This window comes from Miscanthus floridulus, chromosome 3, assembly GCF_019320115.1.
Source record: "Miscanthus floridulus cultivar M001 chromosome 3, ASM1932011v1, whole genome shotgun sequence".
Classification (NCBI taxonomy): domain Eukaryota; kingdom Viridiplantae; phylum Streptophyta; class Magnoliopsida; order Poales; family Poaceae; genus Miscanthus; species Miscanthus floridulus.
Genome location: NC_089582.1, coordinates 127,662,625 through 127,683,711, shown reverse-complemented (window position 1 = coordinate 127,683,711; position 21,087 = coordinate 127,662,625). Strand labels below are relative to the sequence as shown.

At 43.5% G+C, this 21,087-nt stretch overlaps 2 protein-coding genes across 2 annotated transcripts; both read left to right on the top strand.

Annotated features, from left to right (window-relative positions):
- Positions 1 to 7,416: 7,416 nt before the first annotated feature.
- Positions 7,417 to 8,620, top strand: LOC136544400 (protein ALP1-like). The gene is made up of 2 exons (XM_066536578.1): positions 7,417 to 8,083; positions 8,169 to 8,620. Exons 1-2 carry the CDS (start codon positions 7,504 to 7,506, stop codon positions 8,618 to 8,620), a joined length of 1,032 nt encoding a protein of 343 aa, XP_066392675.1. The 5' UTR covers positions 7,417 to 7,503.
- Positions 8,621 to 10,229: 1,609 nt separating this feature from the next.
- LOC136546858 (WAT1-related protein At5g64700-like) lies at positions 10,230 to 12,631 on the top strand. The gene is made up of 6 exons (XM_066538824.1): positions 10,230 to 10,501; positions 10,695 to 10,760; positions 10,855 to 10,971; positions 11,120 to 11,534; positions 11,644 to 11,795; positions 12,107 to 12,631. The coding sequence occupies exons 1-6, from the start codon at positions 10,323 to 10,325 to the stop codon at positions 12,330 to 12,332; spliced, it is 1,155 nt and encodes a 384-aa protein (XP_066394921.1). The 5' UTR covers positions 10,230 to 10,322; the 3' UTR covers positions 12,333 to 12,631.
- The last annotated feature ends 8,456 nt before the right edge of the window (positions 12,632 to 21,087 follow it).

The following is a 21,087-nucleotide window of genomic DNA, read 5'->3' as shown; positions in this document are numbered from 1 at the left end:
AGCCCTAAAATAGACTATTTAATATGGTAGCTAAATACCCATTAAGGCTAAATGAATAATGGCATGATATTGGTTTATAAAAATTAAGCACTTGTAGGGTAAGCTTGGAATCTATTTGGTAGAGATAATGATTAGCTTAGTATCATAGTCATTAGAGCTAGCTTAGTAGCTTAGCATGTGTATTCTTATTTTAAGAGTTGTTATTGCCAAAATACTAAGTGTTGCATCATCGTTGCATGCATGTAGAGAACGAGTTGGTGGAGTTCGTGACCGCCGAAGAGCAGAAGTACGAGGAGGTGATCAAGGAGTACGAGGAGGAGGTACTTGTGCAGGAAGAGGTCCCAAAGCATCACTGACTAGCTTAGCTGACAATCTGCCTGCCCAAGGCAAGCCCCGGTGCATAACCCTTATTTTGAATAATCACTGGATATATATATATGTGATGCGCATTTACATTACAGGACTTATATTGAAACTACATGCATAGATAAAACTACCATGAGTCCTACTAGCATAGATTGAGTAGCTGCTATGCTTAGGCTATCAGTAGCATGAGTAACCTACTGTTACTCACAATAGGTGATTATTATTATTACTCTCATGATAAAATGGTGAAAGGAAATGGAGACCAGACAGTGATATGGTATGGGTATTGGTGGGTGTAATAAGTTGTGTCCCACGGCCAATGGGACATAGCTTTGTTACACTATTTTCCCTATCCTATGTTGGTTAAGGACCGTCCGTTGTTGTGGATTGTAGTCAGGTCATAAATTTATTATCCTGAGCACATACTTGCTTATGGGAGCGGAAAGGCTCGTTGCTCTCTTGTCATGGGTTCTGGCTCTTTTCAGACCGACTGATTGGAGGTGGGGATGGTGGAGGTCTAAGCACCACACTAAGTCCGAGACTTAGGAGTGGGGGCTTGAAGTCCAAGTTTGGACAGGGACCTAGACCCCCTGATAGGAGAGTGGTGGGTTGGTCTTGCTTGTGCCTAGGGTACAGGCGAGGCATGTGTTTTGGGGTACCTAGCTAGGATATATTGGTTCGTGAATCACTGTGTGATACAGTATGACTTGTATATGATCTAGCACCATAGTAATAACAGGAAGATGAAAGATGGTGAAATGGATCTGATTGCTCAACTCTTGCTTGAAAGTAGAATAGGTGCTTACATAGAATGGTTAGCTAATGAACTAATCATGACTGCTAATAAAACACATACATAAGGATTTACTACTAGTAATGCTTTTTGCAAAAAGGAAACTCAGCAAACCATAAAGCTTATCATATCCTTTGGAGTCGAGAAGTTATTCCCACTAGTTGGGTAAGTCTTGCGAGTACATTATGTACTCAGGGTTTATTTACCCCTGTTGCAGGTGTAGCTTGAGGAGTGGCTGTTGTGTGGAGGATTCTTCTAGTGGACATAGATGGATCCTTGTATCTTATCGTTAGATGTTTATTTCAATTTTGCTATTTAAATTCCGCACTCTGAACTTGGTATTGTAATAAAGCATTTTTGAGAACTCTTGTTGTATGAAATGGACTAAGTATTGTAAGCTCATTCTCATTATTGGATCCTAGATGAAAAACGTGGATTGTTCGAGTTCTCCCTTAGGGTGTGCTCAACGGAACTGTCCGATGTAGCTCACTTTCGGTGTGTTTAGTGTCTAGTGGAAGACGAGCGCCTTCGAAGGTGTGTTATCTTAGACGGTTCTGCCACAAGCTCTTCCCGTCAAAGAGAATAGAAACAACTTCTATCTTAAGGTCTCATCAGACATGCCAGTGATACATAAGCATGTACAAGTCTGTTCAAACTCTTGTATGTGTGAGTATGGGTTTTCATTGCCTTCTCCCAAGAAGGATTGTTCCCGAATCAGTTTTATTAAACCCGGACATAGCTCATAGCCAAGTGTTAAGATAGTCTTTGAAGATTTTGGTGGTTGTAGACGTGCACTCGTAGGTTTAGCATATTGATAGATAGGTGTGTTATCTATGCTAAAAAAGAAAACAAAAGAAAACAAAAGATAAAAAAAGTTAAGCTAGGTTCATAGTTAATTCAGCAACTCTTTTCCTGTAACAGCGCCAGAAAGCTTGTTGGTATTTATTAACGCACACAGATAAATCCGTAAGCATACGGATACCACTGTAGCTTTCACCCAGAAGTATTCCAAGTATCGTATCCACAGAGAAATGTGTGAGACTAACTACGGTCTAACTTAACTAAGGGTAGCAACAAGGTTAGGATAAATAGGAGCGTAGAGAGGATAACTAAGGTTCTCTTGTTCTAACTTCAGTAAACTATGTCTTCTACTATTTAACTGGGGACATTACTAGGGAAAGGCACCAGCAGAGGATGCTTTCCTTCGTAACCAGGTCCTACTTGTCCTACAGACAGGAGGTGAACTATAAAGGATTCAACGAGGCTATAAGAGTCACCCTCACGAGTTACCACCAATCCAGAATGCAGGGTGCATCCACGATTAACCTACGTCTAAGCATCATGCTTACAATTATGATTAATACTTTACTCCCTCTAGAACAGGAATAAAGCACTCAAGAGAGTCGTGAACCTGAAGAACAATATAGACAAGATGCTTACTTGAATCAAAAGTTGATTACCAGAGAAATCTCAGAGGCAAGCTCAAGTAGAACTTGGATCCGCTAAAGTACAAGCCATAGAGAGAGCACCGACAGATCAGCACCTCCTCCAAACTCTTCCCTCACTCTCTATTTCACTATTTATATTTATAAGACTATATCCTATGGAGGACTAATCTTCTCTTGATAGCTGGGTCTGATCCTGAAGATATGAATTAGGGTTTTAGGGATGGCTCTCTTGAGGGGGGTACAGCTCTTTATATATAGGGGGTAGCATCAATTCTGGACCCTCGGATCAAACCGACTTGAAAGAATGCCCTAGATGCAATCTAGGAGGCGGTGAAGAACCGACATTCGAAGCAGAGGCTGACCGGTGGCCCGCATAGGCTAGTCGGCCTAAAAGTGGGGTCGGTCGACCTATCTCAATGATAGGTGGGCCCCATCTTTAGTGGTTCGCCCTCTAGAGTCTTCTAGAGTCTTCCCGCGTCTGTTTCGCTGCGGATAAATGTGGTTTGCTTTGACAAATAGGTCCTCCTTGATGGTTTTCTGATTAAACCCTGCTTAAAACATAGATTCACCAAAACTCATGTAATTTATTAGTTTAAACCCCTAAACCTATGTTTGATGATGGAATTAAGTATATATGCATGTTATATTGATGGTTTATAATTGATGTTAATGACCGTCAATATTGGTTAGCTGCCACAAATGATTTCCTTAAAGGTTTAACCGCCAAAGAGACAAATATGAGGTCAAAATTTTCACAACGTCAAGGAAATATGACAACCCTCTTACCCCAAGGATATATATATTTTTTAGGCTGCCAATCCTAAGGTATTTGCACAAACCCCGCTAACGATATATATATTTTCTTATGGGCTGATGACCCCAAAGTATTTGTACCAACCGCCAAAGATATTTATATATCTTGAGGGCTAATGACCCCAAGGTATTTCTACCAACCAATAAGGACATGCTTAGAAATGAAGTAACATCGGGAGAAGCCCGTCACAAGCTTTTCATGCGCATGTGGGTACCAAGAATTAAAGTCATGACCTGAGGTCTCGTATAAGCCTCCGCTACCGCTCCATCTAAAGTTACTTGTGACTAAGAGCCTGTTTGTTTTAGCTTTTATCCGACTTCTGACAGCTAAATGCCAGAAGCTGGAACAAACAACCCAGCTATTGAGTTAGCTTTTTGAAAAACTAGAAAGTTGACTTCTAAGGAATGGAACTAAAAGCTAAAAAGCAAATTGAGAGCACCTTTTCTGGCTTTTGGTGTGCTGACAAGCTATAATTTATTACACAAGCTATAATAGTAAAAAGCCAACAGCCAAAAGCCCAAAAGTTATAGCTCAAACAAAAAGCCCAAAGTAAATGTTGTAATGAATATTTAAGACCCTAAATGATTTCAAATACAAAAGGTTAAATTAAAAAGGTTTATATCTCATCGAGTACTACAACTTTGGTTTAGGCCATATCTTCATCTCATATCGCTTGGAGAATTCAGAAAATTTTGAATTTGAAAAATTGAGAAATCAAAACATATATTTTGACATTAAATGACTTCAAATCAAACAGACTTCAAGGAGGGAGCCCGCCCACCGCAATGAGTTGCATTAGTTGGAACTAGCACGGATTGGGCAACGCTATGGTAGTGAAGGAGCTTTGCAAGCTTGCGAAGAAAGTTCCCCCTATTGTGCTGTGCGCTATGGAAACATAAGTTCATCAAGCACGGGTGGAAGGTTTGAAGATACTCTAGGTTTTGATAATGCCTTTGTTGTTAGTAGTTGTGTCTATAAAATGCAGTACCTAACTAACAAACTGTCAATGTATCCATTATACTGGTGGTTAAGAGGAATGACTAGTAAAATGAACATTTTTTCTTATCAGCTATACAACAATTTACTCGGGTGGTTACACCCCAAGGAAACTAGGACTACCTTGGTGGTTTCCAATTACACCAATACATTTTCTTGGCAGTATGGAATAATAGCTAAGGAAATGTTGAATACCTATTTGGTTCTTATGGACTAAAGCATTTTAGACTAAAATCTGCACTTTAGTTGGACTAAACAGCCAAACACTTGAACTAAAAGTGGACTAAAGTACTTTAGTCCTTTAGTCCAAAAAACTAGACTAAAGTGGACTAAAAACTCTCTTTCCCTCCCCTGCCCCTGTCATTACTGCGCCGAACCAACTCCCCTGCCCCTCCCGTTTCCCCACCACTCCTCCCCATTTCTGGTCCCTGCTCCGCCACCTTCTGCATCGGTGCTTTTCCCACCGCGCCCATCCGTCCCCTCGTCGTCGGTGGCAGCTCCCTCTCGCTGGTACCTTCCCTGCTCTCGCCGGCCACTCCCCCTCCTGCTTCCCCGCTTTTCTCGCCGCTCCTCCCCACCCTTGCTCCCAACGCAAGTACAGCATCTAGGTCTAGCCGCCCCCACCGCATCCTTCTTCCCCCTGCCTAATCCGTCGCCCAAGCCCCTCCCAATGCCTGATCCATGGCCTCCTTACCTCCCCACACCGGATCGACCTCATCCTGGCCCTCCCCAACACCATGGACAACTACCGTGATTTTTTCTCTCAAGGTTCTTCATTGCAAGGTACCCGAAGCTTCCTCCCCTCCCAGGATACCGGCGATGAATATGATTTCAGGCCCTTCACCTCGCATCCAGCTCACAGCCTCTCTGTTCCCCACTGGCACATGGAAAACCTCGACTTGAACTCATAGGCCGATGTGTTCCCCAACCTAGACTCGTACCAGGAGTTCCTCTGGACCGGGGATGATGGAGTGAACTATCCCCTTCCTCCTCGTGCCCCTACAGGCAGATGGCTTGGTCATGGTGGAGCTTGTGGAGGTCGTCGGGCGAGGTCCGCCAGATCCGCTGGAGGCAGAGTACAAGGATGCGGTGGAGCTGTTGGTAGCCACGGAGGTGGAGGGGGGACCCATGGGGGAGGTAGAGTTGGTGGACGTGGTGGCGGCCACAACTTCGACCATCCACATGAATTTGGCACCGGTGAGGATGAAGATGAAGACTCCCAGGGGGTAAGCCACAACTTGGACCTGTTCCCTGTAGATGAATGTTAATGCTGACTATTTTTTACATGCTTCTGAATGCTACCTATTTTGAGTATTTTTGTGAATGCTAGCCATAGATTTTGTATGCTAGACGAATGTGATGCTGAGAATTTTTCATGCTTCTGAGTGCTAGCTATTTTTAGTTTTTTTGTGAATGGTAGCCACAAATTCTAAATGTTAGATGAATGTGATGCTGAGTATTTTTGTGAATGCATCTTATAAACATTAGAGGGATACATATTGCTACCCTGTAGATGAATGTGAATGCTTCTGAATGCTAGGTGACTGCATATGACAAGGCGAGTTGGACCGAGGAAAACACTCATATTTACTGTGATCTAGCGGTTGAACAAATAAGGGCAGGGAATTGCTTGCATGGTATAATGTCACGTAGAGGGTATAATATGATGAGACAAGGTTTTCTATTAAAGATTGGACTAAACTTAAATGTCAAGCAATTGAGGAACAGATGGACTCAATGCAAGACTTTGTACTCCTTCTGGACTATGTTGAATACTAGTACCGCACTAGGTCGAAGACCTGATGACACTATCATAGCATCAGCTGCATGGTGGAAAAGGGAGTTAGAGGTAATTGAATCAGTTTTCACTCCCATGTACTGTTTTCATTCTTGTTTCTATGTTTCTGATTACTTGTTTCTGTTTTTCAGGGAAGATTTGAATGCAAGAAGTTCATGCATGGTGTTCCTACTTATGTAGAACAACTTGCAGAGATGTTTCATGGGGTAATAGTTGATGGATCGTCTTCTTGCATCCCTGGTTCTTCGCATCAACAAGAAGAGGTGTTGGCTGATGAGGAGGGTGAAGATCAAGAAGGAGAAGGCTTTGTACATAGCCCACTAAGCAGTAACAGCCACAAGAGAACAACTAGTACAGCAGACACAGCCGCAAGTCCAGCTAAGAAGAGCAAGAGCCCAATGATGAAGATGTTCCAGGGAATTATAAGTGAGTTGCAGGTTAGTAGAACTAAGGATGAACAAGCACTGGCAGAAATGGCAAGATAGAGGGAGGAGGAGCTGGAAAAGAGGCAGAAAATGAGAGAGGAGTTACTGAAGAAACAGAGAATGAGGGAGGAAGAGTTCGAGAAGAGGCAGAAAATGAGGGAGATGGAGTCACAGAAGAAGAAGGAAGAGGCTCAAGAAGACATAAATAGATGCTTGTTTTTGGTCAAAGATGCTGGAGCAGGACCAAACATAGAAGAATTTTATGTTGCAACAAGACTGTTTCATTCTAAGTACAACAGGATGGTCTTCAACATGATGGACACTAAGGAAGACCGACTGACTTGGCTGAAGAAAGCAGTCCAGGATTATAATAACTACTGAAGACCTTATGCTTAGGACTAGTTTTAAGACCTTATTATTCAGAACATGTTTTAAGACCTTTAATGCTTAGTCTTGTTTGATGGTGGTGTTACTGTGTTAAGACTTGTTACTGTATTCAGAACATGTTTTAAGTCTTGTTTGTGGTACTGTTTGAACATGATGCCTTGTGGTACTGTTTCAACATGATGTTTTCTGATGATGCTTTGTGGTTCTTGCTTTTGTGGTTCTAGAAGCAATTGAGAACACTGACATGTTCCTGTTCCATCTTATAGGAAGAAGAAGATGAGTCTGATGATGATCAATGGGAAGAAGATGATAGAGATGATTATGATCGAAGAGTACAGACATACATATTCGAGTCTCAGAAGAAGAGGAGGAAAATCATAACCATAGTTGCTGCCTTGATGGGTATGTACCATTTTGACACTTACATGAACAAAGCGGCTTATAGAGTAGCTACATAAAGTTGTTTTGATTGGGTTATGAAGACACTAGGAAGTAGGACAGCTTGCTTCAATATGTTTAGGATGAGTGAAGGTATCTTTATGGGGCTCCATAGTGTGCTAGTTGGGTCATATGGATTGAAGTCCACTAGGAGAATGCCATCTATGGAGGCTTTAGGGCTATTTTTATGGATATGTGGTGCCCCTCAGACTGTTCGACAAGCTGAAGATCGTTTCACAAGGTCACTGGAGACAGTATGTAGGAAGTTTGATAAAGTTCTACAGAGTGTGATCAAGCTAGCAGTTGATATCATTAAGCCAAAGGACCCACAGTTTAGGACAGTCCATCCTAGATTGCAAGCCCCTCGCTTTACACCGTTCTTTGACAGTTGCATTGGAGCAATAGACGGGACACATATCCCTGTTGTAGTACCAACTAGCAAGGTAGTACAACATATGGGACGGCATGGATATACAAGTCAAAATGTGATGGCTATATGCGACTTTGATATGAGGTTTACTTTTGTCGTGGTGGGATGGCCTGGATCAGTACATGATATGAGGGTATTCAAAGATGCCATTGACAAGTTTGGAGACAAATTTCCGCATCCACCTGAAGGTATTGACTTTTTCTTTTCTATGTTGTCTCATTATTGCAATACTTGGCATATGACTTGCTTAAACCATTTGACTGCTATGTGTAGGAAAATTCTACCTTGTTGACTCGGGTTACCCAAACCGACCGGGTTATCTTGCACCGTACAAGGGAACTAAGTACCATATCCCGGAGTTTAGACAAGGACCAATGCCAAGAGGTAAAAAAGAATTATTTAATTATGCACATTCTTCACTTCGTAATGTCATTGAGCGGTCATTTGGAGTTTTAAAGATGAAGTGGAGGATATTGCTTGACCTACCTAGTTATCCTATGCCAAAGCAAAGTCAAATAATTATTGCGTGCACGGCACTACACAATTTCATTCGAGATAGTTATTTGGGGGATGCGGACTTTGATTTGGCTGATAGTGACGAGAACTTTGTTCCACTCTCGGAAGCATCGTCTTCTCAAGTATCTAATACACGTCATGGAGATGAAGATCACACCATGAATCAATTCCGTGATTCGATAGCTGATGGGTTGTTCAATAGAGCATAGATGTCTACTGTTTAATGGTGATGTTATATTTGCCGTGTACTACTGTTGTATGGACAATTTCCTCCATTTGTATGAGTGTTTGAATGTGTACGACGTTTTGTATGAACATTTTCCAATGTGTATGAAGATGTGTTTGAATGTGTATGAAAACATAAGCGTGGTTTTGGCGCCAGTAGCACAGTCTTGGCGCCAGGACCTTCATATCGCCTGGGACAGCAGGGTCTTGGCGCTTCCGTGACTTTATTTTTTGCTTTTTCTCCACTGTTTTGGCTCCAGTACGTGGTCTTGGCGCCACGATCAGATCGCCTGGACATTTCTCAACTGTTTTGGCGCTAGTACCATGATCGCGATAGAATCAGATTGCCTAGGACAGCAAGCAGGGGTCAATGAGTCATCCTACCACAGCATTTATTACTTTTAGTCCATACTAGTTTAAGTAACCAAACAGTACTTTAGTCCATGGACTAAAGGTGGACTAAAACTTTAGTCCATGGACTAAAGAACCAAACAGGCCCTTATCTTGGCGATTTGAAAATATGAAATTACCTTGGTGGTTTCGATTAGCACCTATGAAAATGTGGCATTACCTAGGACTCAAGAAATATGTATTTCCTTGGAGGTTTCTTTGATGGTTCAATTTGGTCTCTAAGGAAATTATTAGCCGCTAAAGAGATATTCCATTTTTTTGTAGGGAAGGTAACTGTTACCTTTGAGATTCTCTTTCCTTGCATGGGGTTTATTCTTTTTCTTTAGATGTATGAGCTAGAAAAATGTCTTTTATATCAAGACTTGTTGTTGATATATATAAAAATTCAGTCATCGCAAAACCTTAATCTATTTCACGGTGGCGCACGTGATTATCCTTCTTATAAAAGTAAACAATGTCAGGAGTTCAGGGAAGCTTCTCCCATGAACAGCTTTTCCATGAACAAACCCATGTCACAAAGAGACCTTTATCCAACAAACTTCTGTTCTGCTTGTTCAAGTGGTAGCTAGGTTATTCATCTGTGGCCAGCGCACTACTCAATGCTTTATAATATAAGCATCATGACCACTTGGCCAATTAAGATTCATCCATCTTTTTGCTTAAGAAAGAACTAATGCTGTCGATTGTCTCAAAAGCAGATATATACTCCCTCCGTCCTGGAATATAACACATTATGGCATTTGAAACTTATTCTGAAATATAAGGGATTCGGGGAGAAAAGATAATGTTTACTAAATGGAAATACTTGATTCAGTACTTGATATATTTTTGTAAAGGGAACTGAGAGTCCACCCTTTAATCATGGAGGATAGAATATGATTTCAATAAATTAGGAAGTTAATAAGTGAGGGGTACATGTGTCTGAGAATGGCTAGAATTCACTATATTTAAGAACAGATGGAGTATCTTGTAATGATAAATTTTGTAACAACGAAAAAGAATTTGATCCTTGTTTAAGGGAGAATTGCCAATAATCTCGATCACTGTGCTACCTGAAATTTCTGTTATCCGGAATGCATGCATGAACATGCAGAGAATTTTCAGCCTCCGCTCTTTCATGTCCCTTTGCTCTCTTTAAGCAGTCTTGGCAATTCACAGAAACGAACTCTGTTGGCTCGCCATCGCGTATATATAGAGGCGTTAAGTAAGCTCTGGGGCAGGCACAAGGCACAAGAGCAGTGTTGATGCACCATTGATATCGTTGTTCTAGACACCATGGGCAGCGGCAACGGCAAGGTGTACGCCACGGTGGTGCTCATCAGGCTCATCTATGCGGGGATGCACATCCTCACCAAGGCGGCCTTCAACGAAGGCATGAGCACCACCGTCTTCGTCTTCTACCGGCACGCCGTGGCCGCCATCTTCTTGTTGCCTTTCGCCTTCCTTGAAATCAGGTACCTATTTATCTTCAGTCATGCATATATACTGCAAGGGCGAAGCCATACACCACAAAGTCATCGGGGCCAGCTCCATTAATCAATCTACTAGGAAACTGTAAATTTGTATATGCATGTGTGCATGCTCTCTGCAAGTCACCATGAATGATAAGAGAGTAGCTCATCTGGTGTTCTATGTATGCGTTTGCAGGAAGCGACCGGCGCCACCTCTGACCTTCAGGCTCTCCGTCAAGATCTTTGCTCACGGCTTCTACGGGTATGTCGGCGATTTCAGTATGCGCTTTGGCCGAAGCAGATTATTCTCTGTTTTTGTCGCTGAAACACTGAGCTGTTTGCGTTCTGTGGATCAGGATGGCTGGAACGATCAACTTGTACTGCATTGGCCTGAAATATGCTTCGGCGACCTCGTCGTCGGCTATCTTCAACATCGTGCCGGTGGTCGCCTTCATCTTGGCCGTCATGTTCAGGTCACTGATCGAGCTTAACTACGACAAAGAGCTAGCCGACGATTAGTTACCTTTCTCCATTACTTGTGGTAGCAGTTTCAGTAATAGCAGCTAACAGTTTGTAAACTGCATGCGCTTAACATTCTTGGTTAATTTGGGCGATGGACAGGATGGAGACCCTGAAGCTTAGGAGCATCCATGGCATAGCCAAAGCCTCCGGGATACTCCTCTGCGTCGCCGGCGTCATCGTGCTGGCGCTGTACCAGGGCCCCCAGCTCAAGTCGATGAACCACCACCAGCTCCTGAAGCACCACGCGAGCGCGGCAGCCGCCGCGCAAATCCATCATTCCAACAGGGAGTGGGCTCTGGGGATCTTCCTGATGACAACGTCGGTCGTGATATGGTCCCTCTGGACAGTGAAGCAGGGGCCGTTGCTGCTGGAGTACCCTTCCAAGCTACTCAACACGACGCTGCAGTGCGTGTTCGCCAGCGTGCAGTCGCTGGCCATCGCGCTTGTTCTCGAGAGGGACTTCTCGCGGTGGAAGCTCGCCGGTCCCGTGAGCCTCGCCTCGGTGCTCTTCATGGTACTAAACACGCCACACCGTACCACTACCAAGCAGGCGGCCATCTATCTCTTGGCCAAGCAAGTCACTTCTGATCTTACGCTGCGCCTGCTGTTCTTTGTTACTACAGGGCATCGTGGTGGCGGCGATCTCGTATTACCTGCAGATCTGGGTGATCGAGAAGAAAGGGCCCGTGTTCCTGTCCATGTCGATGCCGCTGAGCCTCGTCTTCACCATGGCCATTGCCTCTTTCCTGCTGGGCGAGGACGTCAGCCTAGGCAGGTATGTAATGGTATTGGTAACCTCACATACATCACATCGATCGCATTCGCATTGATTGCCAGCCACACACACGTCACCGGCGATGGAAAACCATTTGCTCGCGACTGCCTTTTGACTTGCGCACGCCCCCCGCAAGTGGCTCCGTGGCGCGACGATGTGGGGTTAGTTGTGGGCAACGATCGATCGAGCTGATGGGGTCCCGACACAACGGATCGAGCTGATGATCTACTCAGTCGTTTCGCTGTCTGCGAACGCTTTAGCTATCTCCAAACGACTCATCTGACTCATCTCTGTATCTTGTATGGGCGCAGCATTATCGGCAGCGTCCTCCTCGTCGCCGGCCTCTACAATGTGCTGTGGGGCAAGAGCAGGGAGGACAAGCAACAAGCGGCGGCGGCGGCGGATGAGACGACGGACAGCGGCAGCGACAATGGGAACGTGGACGTGGAGAAGAACGCGGCGGCCGTGCAGCCGGCGGGCGGGGAGAAGGAGGAAATGGACGGCGGGACGCGCAACGACGCGGGGGCCAAAGTCTGACATGGCACAGCGCGTCCGTGCGTGTGAATCATGCATGCAAAGCGATCTACCGATTCACTGCAGGCGTGGCGGGCGTACGACCGGTGTTTGTGCGATCACTGCAGAAAGGATCCGGGCAGCAAGATCAGGCAGGCACTGTCGCACTCACACTGATCATGTCCTCACCCTATCTGAAAGCGGTTCTTCGGCCGTTGAGCGCCCTATATGCGTATGCACCACTTTTTATTGCTTGTGTGCTCAAATGTACTGTGTACATCACATCAAGTTAATTTCTAGGTGATGATTGAACCTTTCGTAAAGATTTTTCTTTCAGCAATGATATACAACACACATGTGTTTTAGTACGAAAAAACACATGAATTTTTTGTATCTCTCTCCCTCTCTCTTTCTCACCGGTGACCACTGGCGCCAGCAACGGCGACCAGCGAGCTCGCCCCAGCGCCCGCGCCCGGCGTCGGCCATGGTAGTGGCGGCGGCGGATATGTAATTTGTCCTTCCATAGAAAAAAAAATTGTGATATGTGATCTGTGGAGGTTGGAGGTAGAAGAATGGTGGAGGCTGTTGGATCTTAATCCTATGGTGCAAAAAAATTCATGTGTTGAAACTGTATAAAACACATAGTTGTGTAGTAGACAAACTCTTCTTTTTTCTTTTCTTGTAATCAAAGAATCTGCTTTAGTTTTCTTTAGAGAAAGAAGAATCTAGTTTATTACGACCAAATCGTGAAATGGATGTGGAAGCTCCAACGCAAAGAGCGAGCCGACTAGACAGGGAAAACGGAAGCAAGCAAAAGGGAAGCAGCAAGCAGGGTTAATGATCCTACGGGTGAACTCCCTTTTCTTAAATGTGGTTTAAGATTAAGATTGCAGAATATAATAAGATACACCTTTATTGTTTTATTATCAATCAAAATAGAAACGACAACTACGAGCAAAGTTGTTGGATCTAGTTGTTTTTTTACGATAATGCCTAGACGCGGGTGGGCACGGCTTCCTAGGTCTGCGCAGCGGACCGGCCCAACAGGCGTGCTTACCTCTACATCTCCCCTAGTTTCCCCACTCCGCCTCGTCCGTCGTGGCTTCACTGCGCCGTCCGCCCACCCCACTCCACCTCACCGTCACGGCCATCCTCCGTCGTACCCCACTCTGCCTCGCCCATCGCAGTGGCGGTGTTCACCGCACACCACTGCCCGGGCACCACCTAGAGAAGGTCGCCATCGGCCAAAGACACCACGACAGGGAGCCACGCCACCACCGATCCTTCCACGATGGGCCGTGGCCGCCAGTGATGCCAAGTGTCTCAGGTGTTTTAGACGTATGTTTTCAGTGTTTCATCTAGATGTTGTATATGTTGCGATGGCTATATATGCATGTTGTAAACGTATATTTCAAGTATTTTAGGTGTTTTTAGACGTATGTTTTAAATATTTTATTTAGATATTGTATATACATGTATGTTGTAAGCATATGTTTCAAACAGGGGTGAAGCCAGGCCGATCCAGGCATAGAGTATCAACAATTCCATCCCAAGGAGTACAACAATTTCATAATGAAAGGACATGTTTGCTGGAGACAGCAATAATGAAGATCTTCATCATGAATGGGTGCACGTTTTCTAATAGATTTAGTACACTTTAAGACATTGAATTCGTCTCCAAAGTGTACTTGGTTTAAATGGTCCGTTGCGAAAGTCTTATAGAGGCCAGAATATATTTCTTCTTTTTCTTTAAAAATGGATGTTACATGTACTCTCTTTTTTTCTATTCTATTCTCTACCTCGTATGGCTGGAATTGGACTGACCAAGCCCAACAAGTTGTGCCCAGTCCGAGAGAAGGAAGTCTAGCACAAACACGGCCCATTGGCCCAACCAAATCGGCATCTCCAGTCACTACCGGAGACCGGCTCTTTGCCGAGTGCCAAGTGGATTGCCGAGTGTTTTTTTTTTTTGCACTCGGCAAAGAGCTTCTTTGCCGAGTGCGAAAAAAAAACACTCGGCAAATAAGCTCTTTGCCGAATGTTTTTTTTACACTCGGCAAAGAAGCTTTTTGCCGAGTGTTTTTTTTTTTGACACTCGGCAAAGAAGCTTCTTTGCCGAGTGTTTTTTTTTTGACACTCGACAAAGAAGCCCTTTGCCGAGTGTTTTTTTTTATACTAGGCAAAGAAAATTTCAAAGCGCATTTTAAAGCAGTAAATTAATTCAAATGAAAAAATTTTCAACTATAAAGTTGTATAACTCATCAAGATGTACAATGTTTGTTTTGGTCTTTTCTTCATATGACAAAGTAAAAGTAAATTTGTTCACAAATCTAACATATCTCTCTTGTAGTTTATGAAACTACAAGAGAGATAATAAGATTTGTGAACAATGTTAGAACGACCTTGTCGGATGAACAGATGACCAAACAACCAAAATAAACTTTGTAGATCTCAAAAAGTTATGAAACTTTGTAATTGGCAACTTTTTGATTTGAAATCATCTTGTCATGCAAAACTGTGTTTGAATTTCAAAATTTTAAAATTTGAACTTTTCAAACAATCTCGGATGAAAAAACAACCAAAATAAACTCTGTAGATCTCGAAAAGTTATGAAACATTGTAGTTGGTAACTTTTTTATTTGAAATCATCTTGTCATGCAAAACTGCGTTTGAATTTCAAAATTTTAAAATTCAAATTTTGTAAATGACCTCGGATGGAAAAACTTCCTAAACTAAAATTGTAGATCTCGAAAAGTTATGAAACTTTGTAGTTTACAACTTTTTTATTTGAATTCGTTTAGGGCCTCAAACAAGCAATTTACACTTGGTTTAGTATAATATGTGGGGAACCAAAACGGAATCCAGACATAAGTGGCAGTGTGGTGTAGTGGTTAGAGGATGGGATGCGTGAGGGAGAGGTCGTAAATCCTGCCGGCCTCGTAGCCGTGGGGGGGGGCCTCCACCGATTAAAAAAAATTCTTATTTTTTCGGATTTTTTCGGTTCCAACTTTGCCGAGTGCCCGACAAAATACACTCGGCAAAGACGTCTTTGTCGGCCCATTTTTTACCGAGTGCAGCACTCGACAAAGCCTGGGGGGGCTTCCACCGATTAAAAAAAATTCCCATTTTTTCGGGTTTTTTCGGTTCCAACTTTGCCGAGTGCCCGACAAAATACACTCGGCAAAGACGTCTTTGTCGGCCCATTTTTTACCGAGTGCAGCACTCGACAAAGCCTTTACCGAGTGTAAATTGGACTTTGCCGTCCGGTAGTGAGTCCATTAGTGCTCATGACCACATAAGCATCGACATTCTTGAACTTTGATTCCTTTCAACGTATCGTACTCAATGTCTCAATCATGTCAGATTATGCCGTATGAGTGCTCATCTGCTGTTGGTCTTCGGCTAACCAAGGGTTATTATTCGTTTCTGCGGCGATCCTTTTGTTGGGCAAGCAATGGACATGATCAGACTATTCTGACCGGAAATAAAGTTCTTGCAAGCACACCCGAGCAAGTCACGTCAATGGCCGTCTTATCCTGTATGATGCTTAGGTGTACCTCTACTATGTTTGACAAGCTAGAATTGATGTTCCACCACAGATAAAAGAATGGAGCAAATCCCCTGTTTATTTATTTTTCTAGGTTTTGGCTTGTGTTCATTCAGAAGCCATCAAGTCTTATCTAAAAAAATATGTTCATTCAGAAGCCAAAAGCCAAAACACTAGGTAAATGAGCACTAAACGGGCATTTAGCTAGACAAGGCCGCCATACTCCTCCGGCAGAAACACCATCCACGTCGGTGAAATTGTTTTCGACCGTGCGATCGCGTCCTGCAGGGTCATGATTTCGTTAATCAGCTTTAGCTTTTACTTTACCTCTTTGTTTCCAGCTTCTTACCATGGGTTGGTAAGAATCCATTACCTTCTGATGTCCTCGGACTCCATTGTGAAGTGCATCGGTTTCTCCCCAATCGGGTTTCTTCCCTTTAATTTTCTGTTGTCCTCGAGCTGCAGGGTCATTCCTCGTCCTTGTCGGCCCGACCACCTTCGTCGCTGTTTTTCTCCTACTTCTTCCTCGCTGGCTTGCTACTCTGTTGCCGCCGTCGTCGCCGGAGGTCTTCTTCTTCGTCTTTGTTCTTCCTAGGGTTTCGCGTCGCGCCTCCTGTCTGCGCCGGCGGAGGTCTTCTTCTTCGTCTTTGTTCTTCCTAGGGTTTCGCGTCGCACCTCCTGTCTGCGCCGCGGTTCCTGCTCGCGTTCCTCCTCCGGGTGCGCCGCTCATGGCGGATTCGGGGGGGAGGGAGGGGGGAGGGGGAAGAGGGGTTGGAAAGGGGGGGGGAAGGTGGACGCTCTCAGGGACAACGCTGCTGTTTGCTCCTAGCTCGGCTGCTACGCTGGGCTTGCCTAATTTCGTGCGTAGGTTCTCGCCTCTGTCACACTCGATCCCCTCTAGCCTAATGCGGGTTGTTTATATCTGTTCTGCTATGTTTGCTTATAGATAGATCTGTTGCTTTCCCTGGTTCTGATGGCTTGGTCTCAAAACTGTTTGACGCAGGTTCGCATCGTTGTTGTTCAAAGGTGTCATTGGCCGAACATTGCTGCGATTGTTGTTCCTGGTGGTCAATTGGATATCTTCCTAGCTGAGATACGCTCTTATTGGACTATCTTTGCTTCTAGGTACTAGATGCTTTGTTCAGTATATATGTTGCTTTGTTTTCTCATTGTTTGTGCTATGTTATGAAACTAATATTCCTTTGCTCTTCTTTGCCGTTTGCAAAATCATTCAAAGGACGCGTACGGTTGTTGGAACTGTTCGAAGATCGGTTGTTGTCTTTTATTTGCAAAAAAAAGGGTCTTGCAAACTGATTTTAAAATTATCTTCTGGTTTTAAACGGCCCTACATATTTGTGCCTTGCAGACAGAGGCGGCAACCAAAAAAGTGTGCCCAGATTTGGACTGCTACTTTCGCTCGGTGTGGTAGATATGCTTTTTATCAATTTGTCCTAGGTAGCTATGTTGCAAGAGGTTGCTCACCGGTGCTGCCTACCTTATGTATCCTATATACATGAGGTGGTACAGGATGGGAAAGATATATATGGTATAGAGGTTGAATTGACCCCCGGTATGGTCCAAGGAGCCTCAACAACACTCTTTTTCTGGGCTAAGCCTGCTGTGGATCCTGCCGTGGCCTACGAAGTAGCAGCATTGCAGGCTCTTGTAGTTCTACAGGGGATATATGGATTTGTTCTTCTTGATTATAGTGTCCATGGGCTTCAATTATATAGGGATCTAGCTCGCCATCTATTCGGCATTGCAAATAGAGGAGCTCAGCTTGCTAGGTTGGTCGTTGTAGCGCCCAGCGACGATGTTAGACCGTTGTCGGCTGTTACAGTGTTCGCGCAACAGGTGTTAGATGAACTCATCGTGCTGTCGCACGATTGAGTGTCAGCATGTTTGTAGGGTTACAATTTCTTTTCCGGCTTTATGTATTTTTTTCCTCCTTACATTGTACGCATCGCACCATTAATTATAAAAATGTTACATGAGGTGACTTCAGTTACACCTCATTCAGCATCGGTCTGTTTATACATCCATATTTTACTTCTCATCTTTATGTAATTGTTTTTGGTTCTTACTGCACTATACACTCCGATTTTAGTTTTCCTCTTCATATAGTCGTTTTTGCTCTTATCGTGCTTCTACCGCTCTTACTGCATGAATCCACCCTGCCTATACATCTAGATTTGTGCCTGTGCCTACACTTGCCTGTTTCATATACTAATGTTTTGCCTTCTCCATTACTCATGCCTATCATATTCGCTATATTACGCTCTTATAGAACCAACTAGAACAGAGCCAAAATGCACGTCACGGAATCCATTACGCCAGCTCTCTGGTACTATCAGCTTGTTTGTGTGCTGTTTTTCTGGATTATCCAGTGCATGTTAACATACTCAAGCGTATCGTGTTCGGTACATTAGACTGTTATAGAATCAGGTACAGCACAAACAAAAGATGCATCAAAGAATGCGTTATAGCAGTTCTCTGCTACTATTAGATTGTTTGTGCGCTGTTATTCTGGGTTATCCAATGTATGTTAAAGGTCCATAAACACCACATGCTATTTTTCCCAAATGTTTTTCCCCAAAAAAATGGTTTCATTGTTTTATGTCCATGGTCAGATGCACAGCCTTCATCGTCTATGGAATACCAAACTGGTATGGCTGCTCAGCAACCTTGTATGTAAATTGTGCTCTATTTTGCCTACATATCTATGTTTTCAGTGACCGCTGCTATATTCAGTGGCCTCACTATTTTGCTGTATTACGATATCTAACAGTACCTACCTATATTACTCAGTGGATGCTTCGGTGGATATAGGCACCTCTGCTGCTGCCACAGCGAGGTCCCACCGTGCAAGACCACGTATGTAGCCTACTGTGTATAGTCCCATATGAGGCAAGAATATTGTATGAATCTTCTTCTTATCTATTCTGTCCTTCGACTAGGAAATAACTCTTCATGTCCCATTCAAAGTCCTGATCCAGCGCAGTGTAGACAGAAGAGGAGAAAGCTCCTAAAGCAGCATCGTCATGTTTGGGGAGGTACTACAGCAGATTCTACAGCAAATGATGTTTTCATGCCTTTGGGCTACAATATGGTTCAATCCTATACCCTGTGTACAGGTGCAGCTTCAGCGTATAGTGCTAGCTTAGAATGTGCTCAGTTCGATGATGATTTCATAGAGCCTCTTAAAGGTAAAGGCCGTACCTTCGTATGCTGCATCTATCTTTTCCATCATCACCAGGCCTACCTACGGGTATCTACCTCATCCATGTTTAACTCTATCTTACATGTGCATAAACCAGTTTCTTATCCTAGGAGATCATACCATGGACCACCTGCACAGCAGTGTTCTAACTGCCACGCCATTTTCTAGAATGCTGAAAGTGTTGGCAACGAAGCACGCACCTCTTCTGGATCACTTATTTACAACAAGTGCTGTAAAGGAGGCAGAGTTGTTATTCCTCCCTTCCTTCCTAGGCCTGAACCCTTAGCATATTTGGCAAGATTTGATGGAGGATCGGTCTCTAACAAGTTTATGAAGAATATAAGACGCTACAATTGTCTTTTTTGCATTCACCTCTATGGGAGCCAATATAGATCGAACCATGAATGATGGCAGGGGTCCTCCGGTTTTTAAAATTTGTGGACAGATTCATCACCGCATCGGCTCTTTGATACCTCTAGATGGTCACCCTCCAAAATTTATTCAGCTATATGTGTATGATACATCAGCCGAGGTTGAGAACAGAATTGCCTCATTAGACCAAGAAGACACAACAGCATCAGATCTAGATCCTACTATTGTATAATCTTTGGTTAATATGTTGGATGAACATAATTTGTTTGCAAAGCAGTTTAGAATGGCCAGGGACAGATTAGCAGACAATGAGGCTGAAGATTTTGTCATTCGCATTGTTGGTCCAAAAGACGGAGATCCGCCTCAGTACAGTTTACCAACTACAGATCAATTGGCCATGCTTGTGGTTGGTGATTTTAGCTGTGAAGAATTTGAGCGGGACATTATTGTGCAGAAACAGACAGGAGATCTAGATCAAATCTCTGCTTTGCATCCTACTTTCATGGCGCTTCAGTATCCTCTGATGTTTCCATATGCTGAACATGGTTGGCAGACTGGTATTTTATACACTGGTGCCACTCAGTCAGCACAGAATGCTCATGTAAAGCTAACCATGCAAGATTACTACTGCTACATGTTCCACTATCGAAAAAATGAGCCCGATCCTTATTTATGTTATGGGCCATTGTCAAGTCAGGCCAAGGTTGATGCCCGGGCCTACGTCGATGAAAACATACTAAAATATATAGTGGATCATCAGGCTAATATCAGGATGGAAAGTATTCAAGGAATCTGTGATGCTATTAGCAGAGGTTCCCAAGAAGGAAGTGAGGTTGGGAAAATGACCGTTTTACCGACATCATATACAGGCGGTAGACGTTATATGATACAAAATTATCATGACGGTATAGCTATCTACCGAGAATACAGTCCCCCTGATTTCTTTGTTACATTTACATGTAATCCTAAATGGTTAGAGATTTCTGAGGCTATCTTTGAGCCTGGACAGAGGCCAAGTGATAGGAATGATATAATTGTCAGAGTGTTCAACATCAAGTTAGAAGAACTTCTGCATGATATTAGATGTGGTACACCCTTTGGACCTTGCAACGTAGGTATATTCATCTACATACATCAAAACCATCCTTTCTATCTACGTCCATTTGTCTACTATCTCTTCCAGATCCTAAATATTTCCTATTAAAATGCAATGCTCCACACTATAGAGTTCCAGAAACGCGGACTTCCACATGCACACATAATCCTTTGGACTTCAAGAGATACATCTGATCCAACTTCTGCAATGATAGACAAATATGTGTCTACAGAAGTGCCTGATCCAAGAAATGATCCGCTAGGCTATGCTCTTGTTGCAGAGCACATGATACATGGACCCTGCGGTAAAAATAATCCTAGGTGTCCATGCATGAAGAACAATAAGTGTTCCAAGCATTTTCCCAAACCATACCAGCCTGCAACTACAGTTAATTCTATTGGCTTTGCTATGTACAGGAGACGTGAGAACAATCTCTTTGTTTGCAAAGGAGGCCTCCAAATGGATAACAGATGGGTTGTTCCATATAACATGTTCCTCCTTACAAAATATCAGGCACACATCAATGTTGAGTGGTGCAATAAAA